Consider the following 20,644-nt stretch of genomic DNA (forward strand, 5'->3'; position numbering starts at 1 on the left):
CTTTCCTTCAGGGAAAAGAGGCTCATAAGTTCGGTAAGACCGACGCTAACCCCCTCCTCTTTGGACCTAGTGATAAAGCCGTTTATCACCCGGATAACCGAGGGACAGAGTTGGGAAAGGGCTAACTGATAATGATCTAGTAGATCAAGCAGTAGGGTCGGAAGAGGAAATCTCAAGTGAGACTTGGAGATGTACTTCTCATGGCAACAGAACCAACCCTCCGGAGCGGTCTCGGGGGTTTCGTCGGAATTACAGGCACGGCCAAGCTCCTTTTGGCCGAGAGCTTGAACCATGAGGTTAACCACGTCTTGATTTTTCAGCAACGAAGGCGAGTGAGGACTGCTCCCACTAGAATCGTCTTTCTTCTTCCGTTTAGAAACTCTGGTCGCGATTGCCTCCCTGGCTGTCTTTTTCCCCTTCCTCATCTTGGCTCCGACTTCTTGCTTAACTTTCAGTAGTTTAGCTCCAGAAGCAGAGGGAGGCATCCCGGATTCCCCGGAACCTTCTTTCGGATGATCCATAGTATGGGAAGGTTAAGGAGAAAATCGATTGCAAGGTTTGGGAGAGAATTTGCAGAGAAAAGTAACGAGGAAGATAAAAAAATCGCAGTAAAATAAAGAGAGAGGAGAGAAGTTACCTTGAAAACCGAACGGAGGCGTGGAGAAAGTGGGAGGCTAGCAGTTAATGTTCACCGCTTTATATCCCATCACCTCTCGAGATTCGGAAAAGTCATTTCAAACCCTCTCCATCTGAACCGTAGATTCTGCCAAACGTAATAAAGACCGTTAGATCGAGTAAGCTGAATCTAAATAGGATAAGAACTAATCATTATCTTAACGAAAAGATAAGATCGATAGCTAGATTCTAGCTTCCGAGACAAAGGATTTTATTCGGAAGCTGGGGGCAACTGTTGGACCCGAATATGACCCTCAGGTGAGGTACCGATAAGCGTGAGCTAGCATGTGGGTTGCGATAAGCCCATCATAACAAAGGGAGCTGAAAGCCGAGCTGACGACTGGACCTGGGAGACATCATAGCAGAGGTCACGACAGAAAGTGAGCTAACACCTTAAGAGACTCGGTCAAGAGGAGCCTAAAGCGAGTTCCGTAATTGAAGCCGAATATCTCGGAGAACAGTTGAAGGGTTGCCAACGAAACCTAGACTATATAAAGACGGAGAAGATAAAAGACAAGCCATCTCTTTTCCATATATCAACTTTTGTACTAGATTAAAAGCATTACGTATTCTTTAGTAATCATCTCAAGATACATTCCTTTGTATTCATCATCTTTCAACTCATCAATAAAATCATATTCATTCTTCAAGTTTATTTACGGGATTCAGCCCACGATTCTCATTCATCTCTCTTGACCTAACCTAAATCTAAGAAGTGAAACCTTGTCTCTCACAATTACCACGTGGCATTAGTAAAAACAGGCAACAATCGGGTTTGTGACTTTATCTGGGCTGTCTTTGATTTTTCTTATGGGCTTTTAGAATACAACGACTAATTTTATGAATTTACCTTGGCTAGACTTTTACTTTTATCTTTCGTTGGGCTTTTAGTTAAACTCAGCTTCATTTTTTCTGAAAACGACGTAGCCACCCGCGGCTGTGTAACCGGCATAGGTTGTATTCAATCAACCTCATTTATGATTTCTTTAACACCACTGACCCACTACTTTGATAACCTTTGAAGAGCCACCTCTGTATTCCAAAAGACACTTTTGCAATAAGGAGCAAACGTCTCCACTTCGAGCTCTCTTCCGAGCCCTAATCTGAAGCCGCTAAAGCACCCCCTCCCCCCCTGTAGAACCACCACATGAAACCTCACCTCCTAAACGATATTCGTGCCCAAATTCAGATCCACATAGTCGACGCCATATCACACCGGGCTCATCCAAAGAATCGCGCACAGAGACATCACTGAACGATAAGGCACGGCGTGAGTGAAAGAAGTACTGACGCAACGATGCAGAAGATAAGGATATGACGGTAGAACGGGTAGGAGATGCCGCAGTGGAGATAGAGCTTACCGGCTCTGTAGTAAAATTCCGGAGAAAAACTATTTGTAATTGTTCAACTTGATGCTCTGTTATACCTCTGCTTATGATTTACGTTTTTATAAGTATATTCTTAGAACTAATTCTTTATCACCTGATTGATGAATTGCTTCCAAATAAATGTATTGCCTTCTGAGTACTGTCTATTTTCTATTGTTTTATGGTTTTCGGATTTAGAGGACGAGCTTTGGAAGAACTCAGAAGCTCTCCATTCAACGATATTATAACATTTTAAGGACAAGAGCGGCAACAAACATGGTTATAACATTACTGTGTATATTATATGTGTTGGTTAGCAGATATCATGGTGACAATGATGACAAAGTTACTAAGACTAAGTACTGTGTCTGGTAAGTTTCAACACAAGATGCGACAAGCAACGCCTTACTCTGGGTATGTACAACGCATCACTATATCTATGTACAGTTTCCTTTGAAAAATGTTCTCGTGATGTGGCTGTGATTTCTCTCTTTGTGTGTATGTAGCTATACTTAAAGGATTCTCAGTTCAGTGAAGTGGACAGAGAAGAGTATCAGTTCAGAACGATAGGTACTGTACTCGACAATGGAACTCAGGTTCTTCTATAGTTTTATATCCATTCTTGAGAAGGTCCTTCTCAGATCAATAATTGATGTATTTTTAAACCTGCAGGTTACTAATCTATTTCAAATTCCAGGAACTCATTCTAAATGTTTCTTTGAATCGATTAGATTAATATGAACTAAACTCCTGAATGGTTTAGTCGATCACCGTAGAAACTTGCAGTTCATACACTTTTGCCAGGTTTGTCTGTTGACTTTCTTTGAAAATTAATCAATACTCTGTGCAGAAATAAATGCTTAAATTTCTTCGACTTCAGCTGCCACGTTCAATATGTTTGCTTAAGCTGGATGGTTATGTTCGGCCTCCTCCTCGCTCTCTTCCCAACCAGTAAGTGTTTCAAACCACAACAGCAGATTGATATTGCAGTTACAAAACGAAATAAGTAACGTTTTGTTTAATATTTACACCTCACAGGACAGTTTCTGTTCTTCTCTGGCTCTTGCACAAAAGAGACTCTTTGATCCATTATACGATTAGTACGAAGATGATTTGATTCACACCATCATCATAGATTAATACACACCAGAGAAAAAGCCATAAACTACCTCCATCATCATCATCGTCATCACCACCATCACCAACTCGCCATGGTGTCAAAACACATAATTATCATCGTAGGACACACCAGATACACAGACAACATCATCATCATGGGCAGTACGAATACGTTTTGAAGAAGAAGCTTGATCGTCCTGACCACAACGAGTCTCACTATTACCAACAACTTCACTGAGTCCATAAACATGACAACCAGAAAGCAGCGTAGGCGAGGAGGCAAACAGAGGCAACGTGGGATGTGATCGCACGTGCACATACAGAGGAGAGTTAAAAAAGGCCATTGGCATGTGGGAAGAAACATATTTTGTGTATGATAACTATAGGTTTCATGGATCTAACTATCAAAAACCATAGGCATTTTTTTGAAATGACGAATGCGTTCTTGTCTTCGATTTCCGAGTATCTGAAAAACTATAATTTACACCGGATTTTGTTTTGATCCATACAACTGTAAAAAATAAAAATTATTACAAAATAATAATATTTTAGAGCATAAGAACAACAATAACATGTTACCAGTCCAAACCTAGACAATCCGTATGACAAATGCTTTTATTACAAGCAAATGACCAAATTCGTTTTTATAATTCTAGCACAATATGTATTGGTCTCGATTTTCTATTTCAGCTTTCGCATATAATAAATAAAATTAAACTACATTTTTTAAAAAATTACGAAGATGATAATTCAAGCTATAAAAATGTGAAACTCTTAGAAAAATGTGTTAGTTATTCTTACCTTGGACTTCTTCAACTATATCAAAGTGAAATAAAATCACAAAAATAAATATAAACCATTTTTTATATTTTTTTAATTTAAATTTTGTGTTCTTTTTTTTTCTAAAAAAAATGTTAGTAGTCCTTTCAACTCAAACCAATAAAACTTGTGTGGGGTGGATGAAACTGAACACGGACGGAGCATCACATGGAAACCCGGGGCCGGCGGCTGCAGGGGGAGCACTGCGAAACGGAGAAGGCGAGTGGTGTGGTGGTTTTGCGATTAATATAGGTAGTTGTTCGGCACCATTAGCGGAGTTATGGGGTGTGTACTATGGTTTAGTGGTTGCTTGGGAGAAAGGGGTGAGAAGGCTGGAGGTAGAGGTCGATTCTATGATGGTGATGGAGTTTCTTACTATAGGGATTGAGGATACTCATCCGCTGTCTTTTCTGGTACGCTTGTGCCATGGCTTCTTGGCAAGAGACTGGCTGGTCCGATTCGTTCATGTGTATAGGAAAGCAAACCGCTTAGCTGATGGTTTGGCTAACCTTGCATTTTCTCTTCCGTTTGGTTTTCATAGTTTTGTTGTGGCACCGATTGAGGTCGCTGTTTTAGTTCATGAGGATGTTGATGGACCGTTGCGGCCACGACAAACTCGTCTTGTAAGCTGAAGTTTGAGTTTTTTTTTCAATAAATTGAGAGTCATTCTCTCATATTCCTACCAAAAAAAATCAAACCAATAAAATAAAACAACTGAATTTTATTATGTTAAATTTAGAATAATTTTTCAAATGTTTTATAAAATTTAAATAAGAAATAATTTTATTATAAACTCACCCGCCCGTAGTAACCTAGTACCTATATAAAATCAGTAGATTAAACACAACAATAGAACGTTTCTGGTGGGAATAGACATATACGATCCTAATTTGGTCCAACAAGTTTTAAAATACTGTATCTTTTAATCATAAGTACGATATATATAATTATAAATATATATATATATATCTAGTATCCATGAAAGCTGCAAACTATTGCATCAATCTTTTTTTTCCAAGATTTTCATTTTCATGTTGAAGTTGATATAGTGAACCGTTGCCAAAACCAATGCTTCTCCCAAACTTGGTACATAGAATCCACATGAATCCCTTTAGTCTCCGGCAAGAACATCACGACAAACACCGTCATTATTAAGATCCAAGCACCGTAAAACAAGAATGCACCAAACTTGAAATGGCAAAGGGTTGCAAGGAAAGTCTGAGCGATAAGGAAAGTAACGGCAAAATTCACGGCAACGCTTAAGCTCTGACCAGCTGGGCGTAACTTGAGCGGGAATATCTCACTGGGGACCAGCCAGCTTAGTGGGCCCCACGACCAACCAAATCCAGCTGCGTATATGCACAACAACACCACAACAGTGACGGCGTAGCCCTTCGTCATCTCTCCGTCTCCGGCGTCTCCTACTGTCGCTGCTAGTAATGCAGCCACTGCCACCTGTACATTAGAGAGAGTTAGCGAAGCAGGCTTGTTTTAAAGTCTATAGACGGACCAAAAACAGGTGTCTTATTTTGTCAACCTTTTAGCATTTTATCTCCATGTATATCTGGTTCCATTTTAGCTAATTTAAGAAACGGCGATCAAAACAAAACAATATTCTCTCTCTTTTGGTTATATAAGATGTTTAATGTGAATGTGAGGTGACTGTAAAATTATATACTGAAACATCACCTAATTTGAAACACATTTTCTACTAAAACATAACTTAAGTTTCAATTTAAGTGCCGTGAGTTCGTACACACGGATTAAAAAAACAATTAATTTTGTATATTTTCTATATAAAACACAATTACTTATACACCTAACCATATTTAACTAATAGAAAAATAAATTATCAAATAAAATTAATAAATTTTGCATTGAAAGTCGAAAACGACATTTATTTTGTAACAAAATTTTTTTTTACAACAACACTTAATATGAAAAGGAGAAAGTAGTTTAAACATAATGAGTAAATTGGTTTCATTGATGTCTTAAATCATTTGACCAATACGATTGAATATACTAGAGATAGTTGACCAAAATAAACTAAAATATACATAGAAAACTGAAAAGAAGCAGAAATAAATAGCTAAATCGTTTTAGAAATACGGGACGAGTGTAGTATTGGGATTTGGAAATGCCTCCAATCTTAAAACACCTGTGATCAGGGTCATGTGCTCAATTACTATTGGCACACTGTAAAACCAGATTTAGTAAAGATCTATACGATAAATAATTTGCATTTAAATTATTAACATAAAGTTTATGAGAAGATATTGAATTCATCTTATCAAAATACCTATAAGTTATAAACATTAAAAATTGCGTTTAAATTGTATTGGCATATACTCATGAAATTCATAGCTTAATTAGAATTTAGAAGTTAGAAAATACCTGACAGACAAACATCTGAATACCACCCGCAATGAACAAGAACCGTCTACCAAACCGGTCAATAACCATCGTTGAAATAAGGATCGAACCGAGGTTAACCAACCCAAGTATTAGCGTCGCAATAAGAGCGGGCGCAGAACCAAATCCGACAGATCTAAACAGAACTGGCGCGTAGAACGCATTAATCGTGATACCAGTTAACTGTTGAAAACAAGGTATAGCCACAGCAACCACAAGCTGAGGTCTGTACTGTCTCTCCAATATCGTCTTAAATGGCTCAGCTCTAGCTTCTATCGCTAACTGACTCGACTTAACTAGCTCTGCTAGTTCGGCTTCCACTTCAGCTCTATTTTTGGCACCACGTATTTTAAACAGCGACACGCGAGCATGATCATGATTACCACGAGCCAAGAGACTTGAAGGCGTATCGGAGATGAATAGACATCCAAAGGTCATGATAACGGCTGGTAAAGCGGCGAGGCCGAGTGAGATACGCCAGCCGCTGCGGTGGTTGGCCGTGAGGTAGTTTAAGAAATTGGCTGATACAACTCCTACGCCAATGAAGAACTGAAAGCCAGTATTGAAGGCTCCACGCCATTGCGGCGGTGCTACCTCTGATAGATATACAGGCGCAGCCTAGCATATCGCAGACATTCAAAAATTAGTAATTTCTTCACCGTAAACCGTAAAAGTAAAGAAAGCGTAACCCATGAAACCGAACCCCCCCCCCCCCCCCTATTTTGCTATAATCAAAGTAGGAATCAAATGAAGATGAATTTTTTTTTTTTTTTGACATCAGATGAAATTCATAAAATCAAATTTAAATGCATAGATATAATATGATTTAAAAAAAATTATTTATTTATATTTTAAGTTTTTACCAACCAAAAATCAAAATTATCTTATAAGAAGCACAACCATAACAAACCGAAATTTATAAATCGATTGGATTTAGACTTTTAATTCTGTAAAGCCTAAAAAGAAGGAAAAATTAACCTGAAATCAAATTATAGATCGGAAACTTATCCATATATATCCACATAAAATAAAATATATTATAGAATTTAATGAGATCAAAATATTACTTCGTTGGTGAAACCAACACCAAATCCAAGCAAAATCCGTCCGGAGAGGAGCATGGCGATGTTGGCAGCCAAGCCACTGATGACGGCACCAAATAGGAAAGTCAAACCACCGAGAATCATGGTGGCACGGCGACCGTAAGCTGCCGTGAGACGGCTAGCTACTAAGGAAGCGACTAAGCCAGCAACATAAAGGCTTGATGTGAAGGCCGTTAGAAGTTGGCTGTCATAGACGCAGTACACATCTGGCTTAGTTTGAGTAGCTTTTTTAAGAACGGTTGGAAAGAATTTCTCAAGAAACGGCTTCATCGTCGTCACACCCCCTTTGTTAAAATTAAATTAAAAAATTAGTTTTTCGAATAAATTAAAAATGAATTAAAACGTTTCATTACATGTTTTCTCGAAACTTATTCTTTTTCATTCTTTAAATTGTAACCTGAGATTCCAATGTCGTAGCCAAAGATGAGACCGCTTGAAGCCGCCACAACACATGTCATGACAACCGCGGCTGTGATCTTGGCGTCTATATTGCCTCTGCCGACATCAAGAGCTAATCCTCCGATAGCCATTTTGTTTAAGGCCTACGCTTGCATTTCTATTTTTGTTGCAAAACAAATGAACAATGATAAGATATTAAAGAGAGCTTTTAGGTGAGTCTCTTTGGTTAGCTGGCGTTATGACTTGATATGATGGTCCGAGTATGCTGTGTTCAACTACTTTTTTTTTTTACAGCCCAAAGTGTGCAACCACTTTTATCTCTTGCTTAATTGGATAACCGATAAATGTAATAACTAATATACTTTCTTAAAAGAACACTGTATATGTCTATGTTAAAGGTAACAGAGTACAAGATTTGTCAACCACCGTTCTAAACCCTAACTTCCCACGCGACAAACAACAATTATTTTGTCAAACCACCGTTCTTGTCTTATAAGATAGTTGACAAAATATGAAAATAAATTCCCACACAAGACAAAGTGTACATAACACTGTAGGACAGATTATGAGTTTTTATTACACTATAAAGCAATTATTGTTCCTAAAGTAGTTTTTCATGACTACAAACGAACTAAACTTATTCTTCTAATAAAATGGGTTCCACAGTTTTTAATCGTATTTCCTTCTTTTTTTAATGACAGAGAAATTTGAAGAGAAAAATGAAAAACAATAGCTTTAACGGCAAAACAGAATAAAAAAGCTGAGGACGAAGAAGTTTGTCGCGTATTTTTTTTATTTAATTCATCATCTTCTTCAGCAACAAATTGTAAGATAAAAAAATTATCTTCGTCTTCGAACCTCTCCGACCACCGTCTACGTCTTCCTCACTAGCCACTAAATCAGGGCCAGATTTGTAAAGCGAGCACAAAACGGCGACACCCTCTGTCATTTCCCGAGCTCTCATGTGTGAAGCTGCTGTAAATCAAAAACGATCACACCCTCTATCATTGCTCGACATCGAGCTCCTACGGCGAATCACCACTCCGCTGCCTCATTAGTCATCGAAGAATCACCTCTACCGCACTCAGATCTACCATCATGGCCGTCTGGAATCCTTATGGTCGTGCTCTCCGTCATAGAGTGAAAGCTTGGGAACAACAATGGTCAAGTTTCTATTTTTTGCACGTTTGGTCCATCAAGTTTATATTTTTTTTATTTCAGATTTTCAGATTTGCATAAATGACCTTTGATTTTGCAAAAAAATTTATTAATGTGCATTTTAACCTTTGTTATATGCAAATAGGCACACCCATGTTTTTCCATGGGGTATGATTCATTTATTGTGTACGCTGTTGTAACAATATATGTATGTAATCATATATATATGACATTATGTACACAAAATTATTTTCATTATCCACATGTGCATCGTTCACATATACACCATGTAACTTGTGCAATGATTCACATGTACACAATGTACAAAATATTTATTTTAGCAAAAATTGCAAAATACTCTCTCTATTTCCTCAGTATCACCTGCTCATTCATAGTCCTTTAATGTAATGATGTAGCCTGTATATATTCAAGCAAAAGACAAGTAATCACCTGTAAAGATATCACAAACATATTACTAAGGTTTTTCAAAATGCACAAAAGAAATGAAACTATAACTTTTGAAGCCATTTGATGTGTACATTATACCATATACACAAATGTTTTATTATCCACATGTACATTGATTCACATATACACAAATAACTTGTACAATAATACATGAACTCCATATATTTTCACTATCCTCATGTACATAAACATTAAACACGTAGATCTTCCAAATTAGAGTAGTACTAGGTTACGAGAAAATATGTACATCAATTTATTTGTACATTGCTCAAGTTATGATGATAATTTTAATAGTTTTTAGCATAGTTGCTCAAAAGGAAAAAAAAAACACATGTGTACATGTAGACATTGCTCAAGTGATCATATAGGATAAAAATGAAAATTTGGAACTTCATTTAAATCATTTATACCAGTCACCCATAATATATTCACACATATTAAGAATACAGTAAATATTCAGAAAAATTATCTTTATAGAACAAGAATTTTTTGTAGTCCTCTCATGTAATGATGTAGCATGTATATTTTCAAGCAAAATACAAGTAATCACCTGTAAAAATATCACAAACATATTGCTAAGGTTTTACAAAATGCACAAAATATATGAAACTATAACTTTGAAGCCATTTGATGTGTACACTATACCACGTACACAAATGTTTTATTATCCACATGTACAATGATTCACATGTACATAAATTAACTTGTACAATAATACATGAACACCATATAATTTTACTATCCTCATATACATATAAATGAAAAATGTAGGTCTTCCAACTTACAGCAGTACCAGTTTACCAAGAAATATGTACACCGATTTATCTATACATTGTTTAAATTATGATGATTTTAATAGTTTTTAGTATAGTTTCTCAAAAAAAGAAGATAAATCACATGTGTACATGTAGACATTGCTCAAGTTATGCATGTGTACATGTAGACATTGCTCAAATTATGATACATGATAAAAATGAAAATTTGGAATTTCATTTAAATCATTTATACTCGTCATCCATAATATACCTAGTGTCCACATGGACACCCAAAATCATTGATATTTTTTTGGAGTTTTATGTTTGCTTTTGTTCTAGACAACATCAATGATATTTTGATTACAAAGTAGCGTAAAAAATTTATCAGTGTGAACATATGAATTATGAGACCAAATCAAAATAATTTATTTGCAAATCAGAAACATCTGGGGCAAACAATATAAAACAAAACGGCACGGACCAATATTGCAAAATCAGAACATTCGCTTGGTCTGGATTGCATAATTAAAAGTTTTGGGAAATATTCATGAATATAATAGAATTTTGAGAAAAATTGGAGAATAAACAAGAGTTGGAGGATCAGATGTGAAAATAATCGAAACTTCATAATTGTTGCTCCAGTGAAGCTATCTCTTCGATCTGCGACTAAAACGACGACGATTCCAGCGTCTATAACTCTAGTCATGAGCATGACGACCACGGCGAAGAGGAGACGATTTAACCTTAACACAGATTGCGGTAGAGCTATGTCGGAATGGAGCTTAGGGTTGAGGTCGCCGACAATGGAGTTTTCGTTGGAGAAGAAACAATAGTTTTTCGTTGGAGAAGAAACCACAAGTTTTTTCACCATTTCTAAAGTGATTTTGATCCTCTTTTTGTTCTTTTCATAAATGATTATTCGTCAAAGAAAAAATTCTTGCTTGAAATCATGGGAGAGATTGTCTATCTTTTATTGTTGAAGATTAGTTATTTTCACCAGAATAAATCTGTTCTGCAACTTTCAATGTCTTTTTTGATCTGTGAAAAATATTATTTTAGTTTCGAGAAAGGAGAAGACAAAGAGAGAGAAGAAGTGGAACCTACTAGTTACAATTTGTTTTGGTTTCAACCCATGTTCGAAATTGCGCTAGGCATAACGCGTGCTGTCGACCCGAGCCTAGCGCCGAATCAATTAATCGGCATTTAAACGGGGATTAATCGGGGATTTTATATATATATATATATATATATATATATATATATATATATATATATATATATATATATTTACCTATAAATGATATCAAACAATAACTAAAAGCTGAATATCCTCAACGGAGAGGCCCTCCACGTCGACAGATAAATTCGACCAATGGGGTGTGTTCGTTTGTCCACGTCCAACACACTTGGGCTGATCTTGGGCTTCTCCTGATCTTGGGCTTCTCCTTTTTTATTGATCCGTTCAAAAGAAAAGAAAGCCCAGCTTCGTGTGTAGCCCTAACTCCTCCTCCTCTCATCACTTCGCTTGCCAACCCTAAAACGGTCCGGCAATTAATCTCTTCGACAACTCCTCTCTTCGCCGTTTCCCCTTCTTCCACGGATTGATCAATCGACACCGTATTCATGAGTGTGTAATGAATCCTCTGGACAACTCATTAATGTGTTCTTTCGCCTATCTCCCTTTCAATCTCTATATAACCTTCATATTTTCTCCAGATTAGTTACACACACAAATATCTCAAATCATGAATTCCAACAGCCAAACACATTTTTCCGGCGATATTACCGCGAAGAAACCAAACGGAAAGATGTTGTCTCCTCCGCCGAGCCGGTCAAACGAGTCGGCCAAACCGGAGTCTCTCTCGCTACAGCTGTCTCCGGTGATTCAAAGTCCCAGAAACCAAACGGCAAAGCCGTTGTCTCCTCCGCCGAGCCGGTCAAACGAGCCGGTCAACCTGGAGTCTCTCTCGCTATCGCTGTCTCCGGCGATCCAAAGTCCAAGAAACCAAACGGCAAAGCCGTTGTCTCCTCCTCTGACGAAATACTGTTCTTCAAAGATGTCAAGTTCGGACCACAAGGAGGAGAGCTAAGGTTTCGTCTGATACATTTTTGGGAGGCTCGGAACGCACTCACGAAGGTTTTTTTTGGTATTGAATTTCTTCTGATTGACGGACAAGTTTATTCCGATATTTATGATTTTGTATTGGTTTTGCTTGTTCGATCAAATACTAACATTCGTTGCTTTTGTTTTTTGTTATCAACAGGGTACTGTGATCCAAGGGTTCATCCCACCAAACAGGATTGAGACCTATTTGCCACATATGGTCGCTGGTTCCACCTACCGGCTTAATAACTTTTATGGATCTAAAAGCAAGACTGTGTACCGAGTTGCTGAACCAGACGTGACCATTGCTTTCTCATGGAATTTTGTGCTCTCCGTTCTCGAGAACAGTTCGGTTCCGTTTCCTGAAGATCGGTTCCGATTCTATGGTTATGAGGAGTTTGAAGCGGCCTGTGACCTCAGGGGGGATCTTTATGGTAAGCTTCTCCTGGAATTTATGGTTTATCACTTGATTGGTTTGGAATATGTTATGTCTTCTTTAGTTGTTTAGGTCTAGGTTTGTTAGTATATATACAGTAATAAAAAATGTTTTATCTTAGTGCAGATTATGTCGGTCACATGAAACTGGTGAATGAGCAGACTTGTGAGTGACAGTCTTGTGCTTGATGAGGTCGAGATAGCTTCTTCAAGGAGAATTTTGGTCCATGTCCAGACACATGAGTGAGTTCTCTATAGTGTTTATGATCTATGCATATACGTGTTTTGCTTAACACATGAGTTTGGTTTGATGCAGTGGTCCTGTCATGAAGCTCTACATATGGGACAAGGCCGCTGCAGACTTCTGTGAGAAGTTTAAAGCGCTTGGAAAACCTCCAACTGTTCTTCTGGTGAGAACTGTGAATCCAAAACATTTTGGAGGTTAGTATTACCTAGATTTGGTTATGGTTTATAGATGTTAGTAGGCTGCGTGGGGAACATGTTTTAGTCACGGTATGTGTTACATAAGACAGTTTTATAGCTTGGTTATTTGTTTAATTTCTTTTTGTTTGGTACGGAACATTGGTTATATTGCAGGTGCCTTATCTATGTCATCTCTATCATCCTCACGTGTGTTTTTTGATATGGATGTTCAAGCAACCAGGGAATATCTGGCTTGGTATGTGTTCATTTGTTGATTTGGAACGTCTATTTCAATCCACCGAGCATTTTACTTTTTTTTTTAATTTTGTTTCCGAACATTTTCTCAGGTTTGAATCGAACACGGATGTTGCCAATAGAGTTAATGCTGAAATTGTCACCAAAGCTGAGACGGCTACTATAGGGGAACTATTCTCTTACATGAAGCAGGAAGGGGCAAAGGTACAATATTTCATTCTTTCATCCATACGTTGCGCTAGCTTTAGTTATTTACGATCTTCTCTGATGTAATTCGCAGGTTGCTTGGTTCGAGTGAACAGCCACTATTGATGATGTTGTGCGTGGCTCGACATGGTATTATATTGCTTTTGGTGGGTGCAAGACTAAAGCAACCAAAGGGCCTACCACGCTTATGTGTAAGAAGTGTGGAAAAACTGAGATTGTCGGCACTACAGAGTAAGATTTGTACTTATAGTTTTTTGTGTCAGATACACTTTCAGCATCCATTATAAATGTTCCTCTGTCACAAGTATCTCACGAATCTCTCTGTCTATGACAACAATAATCACGCAAGCTTTGTGCTTCTCGGCGTAAGTTGACTGGGAAGAAAGCCTCGAAATTGGTTGAGAGCTACTTTAAGGTAATTACATACCTATCCATCATTCAGGTTTATAATGTGTTCTTACAAGTGTTTAAATTTATATTAGGCCAATGAAAGCGTTGAAGATGATCATGTAGTCCCGGTGCCACAATCTCTGACTGATACCATTGGACAGACTCGCACGTTCATTATAAAGGTATCAAAACACAACCTGGATGGCAAGACCCAAGCTTTGACTGGTACCAAAGTTCTCCCTCTTGAAGTTCCAGCACTTGAAGGCAACATAGAGGAAGACGTGGATGAGGAACCTGCTGATGAAAGGGATGGAGCTGCAGATGGGACTGTGAAAAGGAGCTCTGATGGGATTGAGTCGGGAGAGACCAAGCGTGCCAAATGTGGCTAATAAATTTTTAGTACTGTTTTTTCTTTGCCTTAATAAAGACTGTGCTTTGTTTTTCGTCTCTGGACTTTGCTTTGTTTGTGTCATTTGAACAACCTTGGTGTTTTATAAAGACTATGCTTTGTTTTCTTCCTTTTTGCTTATTGCTTAATTAAGAAGGTGTTGATTGATATGAGTAAAGAATAGAATTGGTTGATGAGAAGTAGTTGATTGATACCTTTAAAGGCTTAGATTATATATTTACGTATGCATGCACATATATAAATTAAAAAATAATTGTCTTCTAAAATATTAACGTTTCTGTTTTATTCGAACATGTTACCACTTTCAAATTTTTATAGTTCCTACGAAAGTAATGTTATATTTTATTATAGGGAAAATTCCTTAAAAATACCCAGACTGAATTTCTTTTGCTACTTTAATACACGAACTTTTTAGGCTCCTCATTTAATACACAAACTAAATTGCATTACCCAAAAAATACATCAACTTTTGAATTTCGGAAGTTTCACACCACGATTCTAACAGCGTTAACTCTGTTTAACAGAGAATCAAGACGACGTTAATTTTTTAATTAGACACGTGATTGAACCGTTAAATTCTCTGGTTCCTTCATCAAAAGCCCCAAATTGAAAGAAGAACAAACCCTAATTTCATTCAACTCTTTATTTCCCATAAATCCCTCAAATCGATGGCTAAGAGTGAAGGCTCGAGTTCTAGTGCAAGGTCATCCTATAAGAAGAAGGTCGACGGTCCGTTATGCTACTGTAATAAGAGATCGACTCCGGCGAAGGCATGGACAGATGACAATCCAGGTAGAAGATTTTGGTGCTGCGGTTCTCATGGGTTCGTCGATTGGATTGATAAGCAGGAGCAAAATGAATGGCAGAAACAGAGTTTACTGGAGGCGAGAGGTGTGATGGATCGCCAGAGAGAAGAAATCAGAAAGAGAGATAGAGTTAGAACCTATATAATACTAAGATATGAGAAGAAAGAATGGTGCTTACTCTTCAGGTTCTTTGTTATGCTCGTTTATGACATAAATAGCATGCTGGCAAGGTATCCCGGTGAGGTCCCATCGATTACAAGCACAATGCTTTTCTGGAAGACATACCACGTAGCTACAATCCCACTCAGTGACTTCATATAAGCTTTCACTACTTTTAATAACGGTGCAGTGGTTACTGCTTGTCAGATATGATAGTGAATCCATTGCCTAACCCCAAATCCAAATCAGCCTTCAACTTATCAACAAACCAAGCCCATGAAGCATTATCTTCCACTCTAACTATTGCCCACGCTATAGGATAAATCCTATTATCTGCATCTCGACCAACAGCTGAAAGAATCTCACCCTTTAACTCTCATTTCATAAATGCACCATCAAGTCCTATAATAGCCCGACAACAATTCTTCCATGTGTTCCTCAGATTCTCAAAACAAATGTAGAATCTGTCGAAGACAACGTTACTATCGTCACGAGGAATAGTCACAATCTCAGTCTTCGTATTCTCATTTGAACGCTGAAGCTCCCTCTCATAATCCCACAGCTTGGCAAATTGCTCTCTCTGAGTTTGTATTACCAAATCTAGAGCCATTCTTCTTGCTTTCGTGCATATCCACTTAGAAACTGAGAGACTGTACCTCATCATTATCTCATCCTTGATGTCAGTCCACTTAATACCAGGTCTTCTTCTTGCTTCATCCTTGTACATCCTTGCAATTGTACCCTGCTTCAACATCCTTGCTTTACTACTATTCAGATGATTATGTTTATCCACATAAGATTTCACCATCCACTTCCCCTTTGGCTTCTCAACAGAGCAATAAATCTTCCACTCGCAATTTTCCTTTGTACAAATGGCTCCCAGCTTTGTTTTCTCCCATCGGCAAAGCTTCACATCGAAATTTGTCTTCAAAACATAGCGCAATAGCTGGTCTTTGAACTCTTCTCCGCTCTTGAATGTCTGCATTAACCACAGGTATGGAGGCTTCTCATTGCTGTACGTAGTTCTCGAAATCACCTTTTCCTGTCGATTGAAGTAATCCCACTCATCATCAGTGTCAACAGCAGGAGCCGGATGTTCATTATCCTTTAATTGCCTCTCCAATTCTTCTTCATCATCATCACAACCTGCACCTCTAATCTCCTCATTATCGGCATCTCTAACTTCCTCACTAGTGGCACCTCTAACTTCATCATCATGGTTATCTCCAAAGAGTGACTGAAATGGAATATCTTCTGCTTCTTCGATGACTTCTTCCTCAACCTCATCACGAGCATTGGACGATTCCCCATTGTTCTGAGCTTCCTCGTCTCTCTCTTCTTCACCGCTGTCTTCTTCACCTCTATCTTCTTCACCATTCTCCGGAACCTGTTCACCAACACTCTGCTCAATGTAGATATCTACTCCACCTACTTTCATAGCTTCACAACACATCTGATTAATAGAAGCATCTGAAGAAAGTTCCAAAATCACTTTCACCGACTCCATAGATTCTTGTGGAAGCTCGTACCAGACGTGTTTCACCTTCCCGTTTGACCCATTGTCTTCACAGAATCCTTCGAACATACACCACGTCATGTAATCTGGATCGATAGCAATGTCTTTATTCACTAATCCTCCCCGATACTGAAAGTCGTTATCTTTACGCTCCATAACGCCTCCATAATGTAGCCTAATCTTCATTAACCCTAGTTCACTGCAATCAAACCAAAGATTATGATTTAGAAACACAATCAAACCGAAGAAGAAGAAGAATCAAATAAAGATAAAGGGAAGGGATCGAGAATTACCTCATCTTTTCTGTCTCTCATAGAACATAGAAATCCGAGTTTAGAGAAGAAGAACAATGTTTAGAGAAGAAGATAGTCTAGAGCAATTCGATTGTGGGGTAAATGAAATTAGGGTTTGTTCTTCTTTCAATTTGGGGCTTTTGATGAAGGAACCCGATGTTTTAACGGTTTAATCACATGCTTAGTTAAAAAAATAACGTCGTCTTGATTCTCTGTTAAATAGAGTTAACGCTGTTAGAATCGAATGGGTAACGCAATTTAGTCTGTGTATTAAATGGGGATCCTAAAAAGTTCGTGTATTAAAGTAGCAAAAGAAATTCAGTCTGGGTATTTTTAAGGAATTTTCCCTTTATTATAACATAAACATATATGGCATTAGATAGCTAATCTCCGATCTCATACTTAATAAAAGATATTCACTATCTTGCATTTTAGGAAATCTGCCACACTACGTTTACGATATAATCGTTTGTTTAGAAAGAAACAATACTCACCCCATCTAATTTATTACGCAGACATCTAAAGCACCTCTCTCAAATCAAAAGCTTCTCTCCCTTTCTCCCCTGCTCATCAAATAGGTACTCTGCTCTTCTTCTTCCTCAGCTAATATAGTATTTGTATTCTTTAAGTATACCTCATTCTTTGTAGTACATATGGATCATGTGTTTTCTGCTATGTAGAAGACCATTCCCAAATTGTACTATGATACCAAACCGTAAAGGATGTTAAGGATGTTTCAAACCAAACCGTTTTTCCTATTTTTAATATATGTGAATCTATTGGAAAATATTAGAACCATTTAGTATCCTAGATTTTGATGACTTATTTGTTTGATAATTGTTTTAGAACCATTTAATACCCAATTGGTTGAACTGATAATATACAAATTATTCCCCATACGAGTAATGTGTTTTTTTTTTCAGCAGAGTGAGGAGTTGACAATGTCGCCAAAATTGGTTCGTATATGTCGTTTGTGGTAAATTTTTAATCACAAAAAATAAAAACGAGTATATTGGTACTTCATTCCTTTGTATTGACATCAAGGTATGTGATATCTTAATTATTTGTCATACAAAAAATAGAAAACAAATAAAATTATTAACATAATGATAATAGGGGGAGACATACGAAGGCAAGATTGGTAGCAGACTTCCAATAGAAACAACTCAGATCCTGAAAGAGAATGAGATATATCAAATTCAATATTTATCCCTCTTACAAAATAATCAACGGTACAAGCTCACTACTCAGCCATACATTATTCAAATCAACACATCGACAAAGATTGATCGAATAGAAAAAGAAATCCCGATGATGCCTCTTACCACATTCCATCCTCTCCTATACAAACAATTGATCAACCTAGCGACTGCTACAAACTACTTACCAGGTAAACATCAACTATATTTTGTTTATTTATTAATAAGTAGAACTTGACTCTCAGTACAAACATTATCGCAGATGTGGTTGGACAAATAATATTGATTCAAGGTACCAATATCAAATATCCAATGGAAAAAACAAAGGTCGTAATTTGCCTACTGCTAAACAGGTACCGAAATTACATTAAACCCACCCTTTATTTAATATTTTGAGTGAGGCCAACTTATTTACACTCACACATTACACACAGGATAAAAAGGGTTCGCTTGACACTAATGGACAATGCATCTTCTCTGTTTAGAGACTTACATTGCAGGACATACATGAAATACGAAGTCGTAATCATTGCAAGCATCAATCCCAGAGTGTGCAAAGGTAATATCTATCAATCCTATATGGTTGTTTTAAACGTTGTTTAATCAATAAAATGCATAGAAATTCACTCCGACATATTCTTATATGACTACAAGAAAGCTGATACTCACCTCGACACCTGCTACCCGCTTTTACTGTGACAGCACTATTGATCTTATACAAAGCTTCAATCAGAGGAACAAAGTTAGTAATCACCCATGAGTGATCAACTAGGCTTTGATCTAAAGTCTATAACAATAATTCATTTTTCATGGTTTTTTAAAAAATTTGTCGCTCTCTATGAATCAAAGATTTATAAAACTTTTATCTACGGCATTTTTTCTCATGTACTGTTTTTCTTTTGCTCATTAGAAATTAAAACTACAACATTAACCCATTAAGTACACTACTTTTTTTTTTAAACTACATCACTTGGTTAATATCAAACCAATTGCGAAATATTTCAAAACTTCATTGATTGATACCTATTCATAAGGTAGTTTCACCAAGAAATTCAAACAGGTCATTTTTAAAAAAAAATGAGAACTAGGTAAATATTAATTTGAAATTTTTCTTAATTTACCATGTGTTTTGAAAATGTGATATTAGATGCTCGATTTAAATTGTTTGAAATTAATTTCTTTGAAACATTTGATCAAAAAGATAATCATTATAAAATATATGTTTTATTAAAAAAGTATCTATACTATTAAAAACTACAACACTAAACGAATAAGTACCTTAACTCTTTCTAGAAGCCAAAATGGAAATTTGCCGAAAAATAAAAATATGTTGGTGTGAGGATTTGAACCCTGGACAAGGAGCAAATACGAGCGCTACTACACCACTAGACTAAAGACAGAGTTTGTTAATTATGCCCAACATATAGATAATCAGCAGCCGGAAGACACTGGTAAACATATAGATAATCAGCAGCCGGAAGACACGGGTATTTGTCAATCACGACAGTTCAGAAAGATTTAATTCTTTCTTCATCCTTTTAACGAGGGAAACTCGACTCTTCCTCTTCTATCTCTCAAACGCCTTCTCATCAAATCTCATCCGCCATGAATGATCAAAGTCGTTCCTCTTCTGCTCGATCAAGAGGTCGGAGGTTCATCGAGGTCGATTACTCATTCGGGGATCACTATCACTTCCGATCTCGAGTCCCATTCAAATCGTTCGACGATCGTTTCCAGGGAAGTCGACGTTTATTCTCTGAAATCGTACCGACAATAGGAGGTTATTCTCGCCGTCATCATAACAGGGAAGCCGCTATCAGGTATCGCTTTCTTTGTCTCCGAGGCTTTGTAGTTCAGGTTTCTTTAGATCTTAAGGATCGTCTTTTAGACGATGTGTTTAGGATTATCGATAACATAGGATGGTCTTACACTGTGATGCATGTGCATCCATTCTGTCCTAGGGTTGTGAGAGAGTTTATCTCAAACAAACTCTTCAACGATGAGGGGGTTCTTGTTCGAGGATGTGTGTTTCGTTTCTCCCCTTCGGTGATCAACCAATTGATGATGACACCGCCTGTCGAACACTCTTTTCAGTGGAAAGAAGTTGTACTGAAGCAGGCAATCTCGCATCTCACTGGAGGCCAATGCTCTGGATGGACGGGATTCAATCTCA

The 20,644-nt window shown here is 37.4% G+C and overlaps 1 protein-coding gene and 1 long non-coding RNA gene across 2 annotated transcripts; one reads left to right on the forward strand and one right to left on the reverse strand.

The window, feature by feature from the left end:
• The first annotated feature begins 2,812 nt into the window (after nt 1-2,812).
• On the forward strand, nt 2,813-3,717 carry LOC125591460. The gene is made up of 3 exons (XR_007327484.1): nt 2,813-2,846; nt 2,923-2,993; nt 3,081-3,717. It is a non-coding gene; the product is annotated as an uncharacterized LOC125591460 (long non-coding RNA).
• Nucleotides 3,718-4,745: 1,028 nt separating this feature from the next.
• Nucleotides 4,746-8,210, reverse strand: LOC106414209 (sugar transport protein 5). Its single transcript, XM_013854899.3, has 4 exons — nt 7,893-8,210; nt 7,460-7,779; nt 6,375-7,010; nt 4,746-5,435 (listed from the first exon to the last, which is right to left on the reverse strand). Exons 1-4 carry the CDS (start codon nt 8,023-8,025, stop codon nt 5,010-5,012), a joined length of 1,515 nt encoding a protein of 504 aa, XP_013710353.1. The 5' UTR covers nt 8,026-8,210; the 3' UTR covers nt 4,746-5,009.
• Nucleotides 8,211-20,644: the final 12,434 nt, after the last annotated feature.

The sequence above is a fragment of the Brassica napus genome, chromosome C8 (assembly GCF_020379485.1).
Source record: "Brassica napus cultivar Da-Ae chromosome C8, Da-Ae, whole genome shotgun sequence".
NCBI lineage: Eukaryota > Viridiplantae > Streptophyta > Magnoliopsida > Brassicales > Brassicaceae > Brassica > Brassica napus.

What these genes read in the sequence shown, in the direction of transcription:
- LOC106414209 (XM_013854899.3), bottom strand. Translation starts at nt 8,025, where the DNA reads ATGGCTATCGGAGGATTAGCTCTTGATGTCGGCAGAGGCAATATAGAC. An exon ending in CTACGACATTGGAATCTCAG is followed by an intron (nt 7,780 to 7,892) that starts GTTACAATTTAA and finishes ATTTTAACAAAG; the next exon opens with GGGGTGTGACGACGATGAAG. An exon ending in GTGTTGGTTTCACCAACGAA is followed by an intron (nt 7,011 to 7,459) that starts GTAATATTTTGA and finishes GCGATATGCTAG; the next exon opens with GCTGCGCCTGTATATCTATC.